This window comes from Salvelinus alpinus, chromosome 32, assembly GCF_045679555.1.
Source record: "Salvelinus alpinus chromosome 32, SLU_Salpinus.1, whole genome shotgun sequence".
Classification (NCBI taxonomy): Eukaryota; Metazoa; Chordata; class Actinopteri; order Salmoniformes; family Salmonidae; genus Salvelinus; species Salvelinus alpinus.
This window is the reverse complement of record NC_092117.1, coordinates 7,379,764-7,391,139: the sequence shown is the minus strand read 5'-3', so window position 1 is coordinate 7,391,139 and position 11,376 is coordinate 7,379,764. Positions and strand designations below refer to the sequence as shown.

General features: G+C 40.3%; 1 protein-coding gene across 3 annotated transcripts in view; it reads left to right on the top strand.

Annotated features, from left to right (window-relative positions):
• The first annotated feature begins 6,795 nt into the window (after window positions 1–6,795).
• The window catches only part of LOC139562672 (regulator of microtubule dynamics protein 2-like), a 67,218-nt gene continuing 62,637 nt past the window's right edge, over window positions 6,796–11,376 (top strand). Inside the window, exons 1-2 of one of the 3 annotated variants that reach the window (XM_071380557.1) lie at window positions 6,796–7,037; window positions 9,939–10,399. In XM_071380557.1, the coding sequence (XP_071236658.1) occupies window positions 9,948–10,399 (452 nt within the window). In that variant the 5' untranslated portion in view covers window positions 6,796–7,037; window positions 9,939–9,947. Of the gene's footprint in view, window positions 7,038–8,241; window positions 8,374–9,938; window positions 10,400–11,376 lie in introns of those variants that run through there. The other 2 variants (XM_071380559.1, XM_071380558.1) reach the window with 2 other exon arrangements.

Below are 11,376 nucleotides of genomic sequence, written 5' to 3'. Positions count from 1 at the left end.
CATCCTCTTACATGTGTATCATTTGACAACAGTTATGAGCCTATTTCTGTGCATGAGGCGAATCCGACTGCTTTCTCTCCCCGTCAGTGGCATGAGGCCTTGGCCGGCTGCCTGCCGTTGGCGGATAATAAATGTCTGTTGACGATGGCCCCTTATCTGCGGACTTTGACCCGATGGAGGCGAGGCCACGGCTAGATGCCTCTCTTCTTATCGGTCCATCTGCGTCTGTGGGGCAAGTCCAAGGCCAGGCTTTTTCTTTTTTTTTACGCCATGCCTCTGAGTTTCAGGTGGGGGTTTTGTTCCCTCAGGCTGGAAGAATGCAGGCTGTGGGCCTGGAACAATACTCTAGTGCAGTGGATCCCTACCTTTTTATAGTCCCGTACCCCTTCAAACATTCAACCTCCAGCTGCATACCCCCTCTAGCACCAGGGTCAGCGCACTCTCAAACGCTGTTTTTTTGCCATCATTGTAAGCCTGCCACACACACACTATACAATACATTTATTAAACATAAGAATGAGTGTGAGTTTGTCACAACCCGGGCTTGTGGGAAGTGACAAAGAGCTCTTATAGGTCCAGGGCACAAATAATAATAATCAATAATTTTGCTCTAAATTATTTTTACCAGCAAGTGCCACTAGTGTACACTGTTGATCAAAGCCTCGAGTAGTGAACCTATTTACGACACAATTGTCTTTCTAAATCATGTCCAAACAATTGAATTGGCCACAGGTGGACTCCAATCAAGTCATAGTGACATCTCAAGGATGATCAAAGGAAATTGGATGCACCTGAGTTAAATTTGGAGTGCCGTAGCAAATGGGTATGAATACTTACAGTACTGTACCAGTCAAAAGTTGGGACACACCTATTCATTCCCGGGTTTTTCTTTATTTTTACATTGTAGAATAATAGTGAAGACATCAAAACTATGAAATAACACACATGGAATCATGTAGTAAGCAAAAAGGTGTTAAAGAAATCAAAATATATTTTATATTTGAGATTCTTCAGCGTAGTCACCCTTTGCCTTGATGACAGCTTTGCACACTCTTGACATTCTATCAACCAGCTTCATGAGGTTGTCACCTGGAATGCACTTCAATTAACAGGTGTGCCCTGTTAAAAGTTACTTTGTGTAATTTCTTTCCTTCTAAATGCGTTTGAGCCATTCAGTTGTGTTGTGACACGGTTGGGGTGGTATACAGAAGATAGCCCTATTTGGTGAAAGACCAAGTCCATATTATGGCAAAAACAGCTCAAATAAGCAAAGAGAAATGACAGTCCATCATTACTTTAACACATGAAGGTCAGTCAATACGGAACATTTCAAGAACTTTGAAAGTTCCTTCAAGCGCAGTCTCAAAAATCATCAAGCGCTATGATGAAACTGACTGCCACAGGAAAGGAAGAGCAAGAGTTACCTCTGCTGCAGAGGGTAAGTTCATTAGAGTTACCAGCCTCAGAAATTGCAGCCCAAATAAATGCTTCACAGAGTTCAAGTAACAGACACATCTCAACATCAACTGTTCAGAGAAGACTGCATGAATCATGCCTTCATGGTCGAATTGCTGCACAGAAACCACTACTAAAGGACACCAATAAGAAGAAGAGACTTGCTTGGGCCAAGAAACACGAGCAATGGACATTAGACTGGTGGAAATCTGTCCTTTGGTCTGATGAGTACAAATCTGAGATTTTTGGTTCCAACCGCCGTGTCTTTGTGAGACGCAGAGTGGGTGAACGGATGATCTCCACATGTATGGTTCCCACCGTGAAGCATGGCGGATGAGGTGTGATGGTGTGGGGGTGCTTTGCTGGTGACACTGTCTGTGATTTATTTAGAATTCAAGGCACACTTAACCAGCATGGCTACCACAGCATTCTACAGCAATATACCATCCAATCTGGTTTGCGCTTAGTGGGACTATCGTTTTTTTCAACAGGACAATGACCCAACACACCTCCAGGATGTGTAAGGGCTATTGAGATGGTTTGGGATGAGTTGGACCGCAGAGTGAAGGAAAAGCAGCCAACACCTGCTCAGCATATGTGGGAACTCCTTCAAGACTGTTGGAAAAGCATTCCAGGTGAAGTTGGTTGAGAGAATGCCAAGAGTATGCAAAGCTGTCATGAAGGCAAAGTGTGGTTACTTTGAAACATTTTGGAAAACACTTTTTTGGTTACTACATCATTCCATATGTGTTATTTCATAATTTTGATGTATTCACTAGTATTCTACAATGTAGAAAATAGTACAAATAAAGAAAAACCCTTGAATGAGTAGGTGTGTACAAACTTTTGACTGGTACTGTATGTAAATTAGGTATTTCAGTATTTCAATTAATTTGCAAACATTTCTAAATGTGTAGATGGGGGAATTGTTTTATTTTTAACCATTTTGAATTCAGCCTCTAACACAACAAAATGTAGAATAAGTCAAGGGGTATGAATACTTTCTGAAGGCACTGTACACAGTATACTACTCACACACTTTGTTTGTATTGCATATTTTAAATATTTACCTGAATTCCTCACCAAAACAGTTGCAATAAAGGGAGAACCATGCACAATAGTGATCATTTTGATTAACCTTCTATTACAGAATACTTGTAGAAATGGTATTTGCATACCAAATTATATATTTTAAAAAGTGTTAAAAATCCATGTTGTTACTACGTTGTTCATCTCTATTGTTCTCTGTAAAATGTTCAATGTTGATTGTATGATTCTGAAACGTGTTGATTGATTTACTTATGCATCTAATTAATTATGTTGTTTGATGTTTAAATGATCACATTACCTATTTTATCTTGACAAAATAACAGGTGTTTCGTTATCAATCATAGAAATAAATGGAGGACTCTAGATGGATATAACTCATTTTTAGTATAGACATTGCCATTGAGGGCTTCCACCATTTAAAAGTAGTCAACTGGGTGGGGATTTCTTTCTTTTTACTTTTTGGATTATGTGTGTATTGTTTGTATTGCTACATATTAAGGCACGTTTGGAACTACAAACAAAAGCATTTTCGCTGTACCTGCAATAACATATGCAAATCTGTGTGCCTGACCAATAAACGTATAATATTGTATAGTACAGTATAGTTCAGTAGCACACAGTACGTTACAGTCCAGGACATTATACACACCTATGTTATGGCCAAATAGATTGGGCTCTTGAAGGGTTTGAGCCCCCCTGCTGGCTATGCATCTCAATATCTACACTTTTCCCTGAAGTGTGCACTTGTCCACTACCCACATGATAAGCTCGGTTGGTAGAGCAAGGCGCATGCAACTTTTAAATGGAGATAACCTCAATGGTGCTGCCGAGCTGTTACAGATGCCAAAATGGCACAGATACAAAGATGAGACCACTATATATCTCTATGCTGTCAATTGTTTCGGTTGTGACCGTTTTGGTTTGGACAATTTTGACTCTTTTTACTTTAAAAGTAACCCCATAGTTAACACATGACTGGATCTCTTTAATTTGGACAAATGTACAGTGGCTTGTGAAAGTATTCACTCCCTTGGCATTTTTCCTATTTTGTTGCCTTGGAATTCAAATGGATTTTTTGCCTACCACTTTGAAGATGCTAAATATTTGTTTTATTGTGAAACAAACAAGAAATAAGACTAATAAACAGAAAACGTCAGCATGCATAACTATTCACTATACAAAGTCAATACTTTGTAGAGCCACCTTTTGCAGCAATTACAGCTGCATTCTCTTGGGGTATGTCTCTATAAGCTTGGCACATCTAGCCACTGGGATTTTTGCCAATTTTTCAAGGCAAAACTGCTCCAGCTCCTTCAAGTTGGATGGGTTCCACTGTTGTACAGCAATCTTTAAGACATACCACAGATTCTCAATTGGATTGAGGTCTGGGCCTTGACTAGGCCATTCCAAGACATTTAAATGTTTCCCCTTAAACCACTCAAGTGTTCCTTTAGCAGTATGCTTAGGGTCATTGTCCTGCTGGAAGGTGAACCTTCGTCCCAGTCTCAAATCTCCGGAAGACAAACAGGTTTCCCTCAAGAATTTCCCTGTATTTACCACCATCCATCATTCCTTCAATTCTGACCAGTTTCCCAGTCCCTGCTGATGAAAAACATCCCCACAGCATGGTGCTGCCACCATGTTGTTCTCGGGGTGATGAGAGGTGTTGGGTTTGCGCCAGACATAGCATTTTCCTTGATGGCCAAAAAGCTCAATTATAGTCTCATCTGACCAGAGTACCTTATTCCATATGTTTGGGGAGTCTCCCACATGTCTTTTGGCGAACACCAAATGGGTTTGCTTATTTTTTTCTTTAAGCAATGGCTTTTTTCTGGCCACTCTTCCATAAAGCCCAGCTCTGTGGAGTGTATGGCTTAAAGTGGTCCTATGGACAGATACTCCAATCTCCGCTGTGGAGCTTTGCAGCTCCTTCAGGGTTATCTTTGGTCTCTTTGTTGCCTCTCTGATTAATACCCTCTTTGCCTGGTCCGTGAGTTTTGGTGGACGGCCCTCTCTTGGCAGGTTTGTTGTAGTGCCATATTCTTTCTATTTTTTAATAATGGATTTAATGGTGCTCTGTGGGATGTTCAAAGTTTCTGATATTTTTTCATAACTCAACCCTGATCTGTACTTCTACACAACTTTGTCCCTGACCTGTTTGGAGAGCTCCTTGGTCTTCATGGTGCCGCTTGCTTAGTGGTGTTGTAGACTCTGGGGCATTTCAGACCAGGTGTATATATACGTAGATCATGTGACAGATCATGTGACACTTAGATTGCACACAGGGGGACATTATTTAACTATTTATGTGACTTCTGAATGTAATTGTTTGCACCAGATCTTATTTAGGGGCTTCATAGCAAAGGGGGTGAATACATATGAACGCACCACTTTTCCGTTTTTTAAACAAGTAATTTTTTTCCGTTTCACTTCACCAATTTAGACTATTTTGAGTATGTCCATTACATTAAATCCAAATAAAAATCTATTTAAATTACAGGTCGTAATGCAACAAAATAGGATAAATGCCAAGGGGGATGAATACTTTTGCAAGGCACTGTACATCCCAGAAAACATATATTTTAGTCCTGACAACGTACTTGACATATTTCTTGATATATTAAATGTTCGGTAGTGACAGTTCTTAAAAATATATGAAGATTTACCAAATTGTTCACTCATTTTCTCCAAAATGTTTGCAGACAGACTACTCACCATGTGGCCATGCGGGAAAGGGGTGGAATCCCATTACCTGGTGACATTTGTAAGGGTGTGGCTTAAGGCACATTCATTCTACGGTCTTTTAATGTGTGTGTTTCGGTAATGACATCAAAAGGTGGGACAGCATTTTTTTGGAGAAAGATGTTTGAAAGATAAACAAAACGACTAAATAGATCAGTATCTTTGAATGTAATAATAGAACAACTCAAAATGATCTATTGAAATAATATTGCATTTGATTTTTTCTTCAAAAATCATTAATTGCTTTTTTAATTTTTATTAACATGAAGAACATGAAGAGTTAGGGTTTGGGACACCCACCTCTCAATAGAAATCGATGTATAAACAATGACTTTGTACTATATTAATTAAAATATATTTGTCATTGCCTTGGATTGAATTAGAACTTAGCATGTAAATAAGTTAAGAGACTTAACTGTTAAAAAAAAAAAATAGGCATATATCTGGGGAAGGGTATAACATAAAGTTTTTGTTGGGGTGGGATTGCAATTTGCACCACTTCTGTAGAATCACACAACCTCCAAAATAATTTTGGGTTGGTTAAACAAAGCACATTATCTTTCAAGGTTATGGTTATGAAATCCATGTGATTCAAATTATAAAAAAAAAAAAGTTACGTCATCAAATTGACCTGTCCACCGGACGTGCTACCTGTCCCAGACCTGCTGTTTTCAACTCTCTAGAGACCGCAGGAGCGGTAGAGATACTCTTAATGATCGGCTATGAAAAGCCAACTGACATTTACTCCTGATTATTATTTGACCATGCTGGTCATTTATGAACATTTGAACATCTTGGCCATGTTCTGTTATAATCTCCACCTGGCACAGCCAGAAGAGGACTGGCCACCCCCCATAGCCTGGTTCCTCTCTAGGTTTCTTCCTAGGTTTTAGCCTTTCTAGGGAGTTTTTCCTAGCCACCGTGCTTCTACACCTGCATTGCTTGCTGTTTGGCGTTTGAGGCTGGGTTTCTGTACAGCACTTCGAGATATTAGCTGATGTACGAAGGGCTATATAAAATAAACTTGATTTGATTTGACTGAGACAGGAAATTGTGTATCTGTATGTATTATGTAAATATAATTTTAAAGGAGCTTGATTGAAATCTTCCAATGAGTACTTTGAGCCCTATAGCAGCATTACTGTGGTGCAGGTGAGATGTAAATATGGTGGGCAGATTATCCAGGAGATAAGCAAACTGAAGTGATGTTGTGACAGACAAAGAACAACCGTGTGGGATATTTTGCACAAAAAAAAAATATATATATATATATATAACTTTTGTATTTAAAAAAAAAAATACTACACTTTTTACAATCTGATCCTACCACTCTGTTGTTTCTGATGTTTCACAGTACAGATTGTTCCTACTGTACAGAATATGTTTGAAAAATCAACATTTCAATTTTCCTACTATAGCACCGCATAGGTAGCCTAGTGGTTAGAGCGTTGGATTTGTAACCGAAAGGTTGCAGGATTGAATCGCCGAGCTGACAAGTTAACAAAAATCTGTCATTCTGAACAAGGCAGGGGCAGAACCCACCGTTAACCCTAGGCAATAATTGAAAATGAGAATTTATTCTTAACTGACTTGCCTAGTTAAATACAGGTTAACATTAAACGGCCTTTTATAACCCTGAGAATCAAAAGCTGACGAGGACAGTGCCGCTTCAACTGACTGCAGGTTCAAAGTTGATCAGATTAAGTGCATTTGTGATCCTCCCTCGTACACACTCAGCCTGGGCACAGTGTGAGAACAGCTCCCACAGAGAGACAAAATCCCTTTTGGAGGTGAGTTGCCATTGTTTTTTGCAATTCTTATCCAGTTAAAATGAATAAGGGGTGTTTTCGAAGTTGATCAATAACATAAAAAAAAGCATGGCCTAATGGGACTGATTTTTGTGATTATGGAATTTCAGCTGTAGGGGTCCTTGAACCTATATTCTGAATTAACTTTATTCTGTAAAAATGCCATTTTCATTATGATAATATTACACTGATTTGTCAATGGATTCAGAGACTGATCTCATTGCCTGTTCTCAGGGTGCAGTCTGGTATTCAACCTAGTTAACACAGAGGTGCATGGGTGTTGTTGTTGTTGGAGTGTACTTTGGCCGTTCAGTTGAGCCGCTGGATTAGTCTTTTGCTCAAATCTATTACATGACAGTCTCTGCTTTCCAGCAGATCTTTAAACCTCGACATCTGAAATGTTTTGGAAACGCAGTAGTCCATCATTGTAGGATCAAAGACCACAATAGTATTGTTAGTTTAAATGCCACATGGACCTTTCCTACTGAGCAAAAACTGGTTGAATCAAGGTTTCCACGTCATTTCAACAATAATTAAATAATTAAATGTGATGATGTTCTGTGGGAAACGGATTGGATTTTCAAAAGGTCATCAATGTAGGGGAATTTAGTATTTTTTTCAACAAACTTTTAACCAAATTCCAATGAAATGGGGAAATGTTTGGTTGATTTTAAGTTTAATTCACGTTGGTTGGTAACTCAATCAAAACTCGACGTTGAACTGACATCTGCGCCCACTGTCCAGTGGGTTGAATGACATGATACAATAATTATTTGAGATATCTGGGGTTAATAATATCCAGAAAATGTATATAGCAGACAGCTAACTATAAACACATTTAATATCAGCGATAGCTTACTCCCAACGATTACCCAATAAATGATTTTTTTTACAGAATTGGCACAGTGGTCTAAGGCACTGCATCTCAGTGCTAGAGGCGTCACTACAGACCCTGGTTCGATTCCTCGATCTCCGGCTATATCACGATCGGCCGTGATGGGGAGTGAACAATAATAAAAATGGTGTGGCTACTCGCTTCTGAGTTGTAGAGGAACACATGTAGTACGGTTTTCAGGTTGTTACTTTGTTCCATTGCAAATGCCATAATCATCAAAGGACTTGACAGGTTTGATGCGTTAAAAAGTATCACCATATCACCCTACCTTGATCGGTAAACTGACACACAGTCATTGCGGTTGAGGTCGGAACATTTCGATGATGTATCAACCTCTCCTGATAAGACGGAATATTTGGTTGTTGCACATAAATAATACTCAAACTACAGGTGTACAGAGACTGCTCGCTTCTCCGCAGTAAGGTCAATGACAGCTACAATTTCTACCTTTTTTGGAGTTTAATTAATATTATTTTATTGAACCTTAAAGTGTTTTACATTTAACTGTTGTCAAGTCCACAACTATGCGATAGCTTAAGGGTGCCACACTCAAATACACTGCTTTATGTTGCGCTAAAGCTACTTTAGCTAGCGATCTATTTTCTCTGTTTGGTTATAGTAAACAACACAGCGTGAACACCATTGCCAGGCATTAGTTCGCAAGCTAGGTGGCTCTGTCCATGCCATTACATGTCCTTTCTTTGACATTATTCTGTCTCGCTAACTGACTAGCTTGAGTGTTCGCTGAACCAGTAGGCTTGAGGAGACGAGATCCAGGATCCTTAAATTCAGCTCTGCAAACGTTATGACGTGAAAACACGATCGGTACTCACCAAAATATAGACTTTCGCAGAGCATCTATTGTCATTACTGCCGTTACTTCCAAAAAAGGTCTAAATTAAAAATATTGTTTTTGACCAAGTGCGCATGCGCCAAATCTAAGGCTCCTCCAGCAGCAGTACAGTACAGTATCCCGAAAGGTCAATTATTACATTTTTACTTAGAATTTTTTGGGGGAAGTACATGCCGTACGGAACGGCAGTAATGACAATAGTTGCTCTGCAAAACTCAATATTCTGGTGAGTACCGAACGTATTTTGACATAACGTTTGCAGAGCTAGTTGATGGGACTTTGAATTGAAGGATCCCTGGGCGTCAGATGAGATCTCGTCTCCTCAAGCCCAGGTACTGGTTCAAGTGTTAGCTAGCTAGCTAATCCTGTTAACGTTAGTCCTTCGTGCAAACGTAACTAGCTAGTCTAACACTGAGGTGAATGGGAGGACCCAACAGGAGAGTGACTAATCCCTCCCCATGACGTTGCCAGCTTTAGCTTGACAGCTTGCTACTAGTCACTAGGTCACTTTCTCAAACTGTCACTGGTTGGTGGGTTTCAGAAGTTAAGTGGCTTTTTACTTTGCTACATTTCTATACCCCAAACTAGTTTGCTTGACTTTTCAGCTGAGGCTCTCCACATTTGACAGCTAACCCAATCAATCATCTTACTATGCTGTCCTAAACAATGCCCTGATTTTGTCTGTTGATTAAGTGTCCTTAATTGGCTTGAGGTCCTCTTAGCTGTAGGCTTTATCTGCAGGTCTTTGCCCAGTGTTTGTGGAAACAGTTAAGAGCTTAGCCAAATGGCCTACATTGTATTATTTAATAGGCACAGAGAATTTAGCTGCTCGTGTGACGGGAACTATTAAATCAGTTGGCATGTAGACTGGTAGGAAATGGACATGGACGTGTTAATGATTAGAATGGAGGTGCAGATTGGGTTAAGATCAAAGAGGTCAAACTCTACAAGTAACAAGAGCTAAGGGCTGACCAACTCAGCTCCTTGCTCAGTCAACTCTGAACTTTTTGCAACGCAACTTTCTCTGCTGCGGGATACTCAAGTAAACAATTCCTAAAATCAGAAGTTGTCACTGCACAACAGAGCAAATTCATAATTAATATGCGTCATTTTCATTCCTCCTCTTTGTCTCCAGGTTGGCACGATGGCCCAGTCATCAGACAACAAGGTTCTGGTCCTGGGTGTGTTGGCTGGAGCGGCTGGCCTCAGCCTGGGCGCCGTGGCATTGTACAACAGCCGGAGGGCCATGCCACAGAGTGGACACAGTGAGCAGTACCTCAGCAGTAATGACCAGCGGGCGGCTGGAGCCAGTATGGTGGTGGGGGGAATGCTGGGTCAGGCTGAGGTTCTAGATCGTCTCGGAGCCCTGATCCAGTGTGTGTCAGAACTGAAAGATGAGGTGCGGGCGCTAAAGAGTGCCATCCCAAAGCTGCAGGAACACGTGAGGGATGAGCTGAGAGGACGCAGCGGCGTGGCCGAGGGGGGCGTAGCTCGCATCAGGGCAGGCCCACCAAACCGCACTATACCCACACGCAGGAGGAGAGTAGCCAGAGCTGAAGGCCAAAGCTCAGAGGAGGGGGCTGAGAGTGAAGGAGGGTGAGTCCTGTCTTTCTCTCTGGCATCGTCACATGTTGGTTGTTTCAGATACAGGGGGGAAATCCACACGTCAGAATGATTTCATAGAAAAAACAAGGAAATGTTCATAGTATTTGAAATGCCTTTATTTCTATGTTCAATGGAACGGCTCCAAAACTCTGACTTGTTTTGGCATGAGATCTCATTTAAAATGTCCTACAATGATTCACTCATAATGATATGATTGTAGTTTGCTACCTAATCGTCTCTGTCCAAGCATCCACCACACCCTTTGGCCTTTTATACTCAAATTCTGGTTTCCTCTTTGCCAGCTGCACCACCTTAACTATCCCACCTGTACTTGATCAATATCTTAATAAGCCAAAGTCACATGCTCACCCTGCATCACCAGACTTTTTGATTTGCTCAGTCATTATATGTGGTAAAATAAGAAGTACTGTATGTGAATGTGCCTGGGGTGTCAGAGAGTGGAATCTAGCGCCACACGCCCAGTCATCCTCCAGCTACAGCCAAATACATTGATCACACGCCAGGCTTGAATAACATAAACAACAGATGTCTGCTTTTAAATGCACTGCCTCTTAAAATTCCTCTTTATGAAAACAATATATTAACAGGTAAGTAGTGACTATTAAAACAAGGCACTTGTGTTAACAGTCAGGCCTAACTTGCACAGCTTTTCTTGTACATGAATGCATTCAGAATGTCTTCCTGTCTCAAAGCTTTGTGGGAAATTTCCGGCCTATTGCTTGATATTCATATTATTCACATAAACTACTGTAGCTTTAAAAAAATAAATAATAATAATTTTAGGGGCTGGATCAGCTTTAATATTGCAGATAGATTGTAGCTTCCATCAATGTAATTGTCTGCATCATTTATAATCCCCCATATATTTTTGGGGTATATACAGTTGAAGTCGGAAGTTTACATACACTTAGGTTGGAGTCATTAAAACTTTTCAACCACTCTACAAA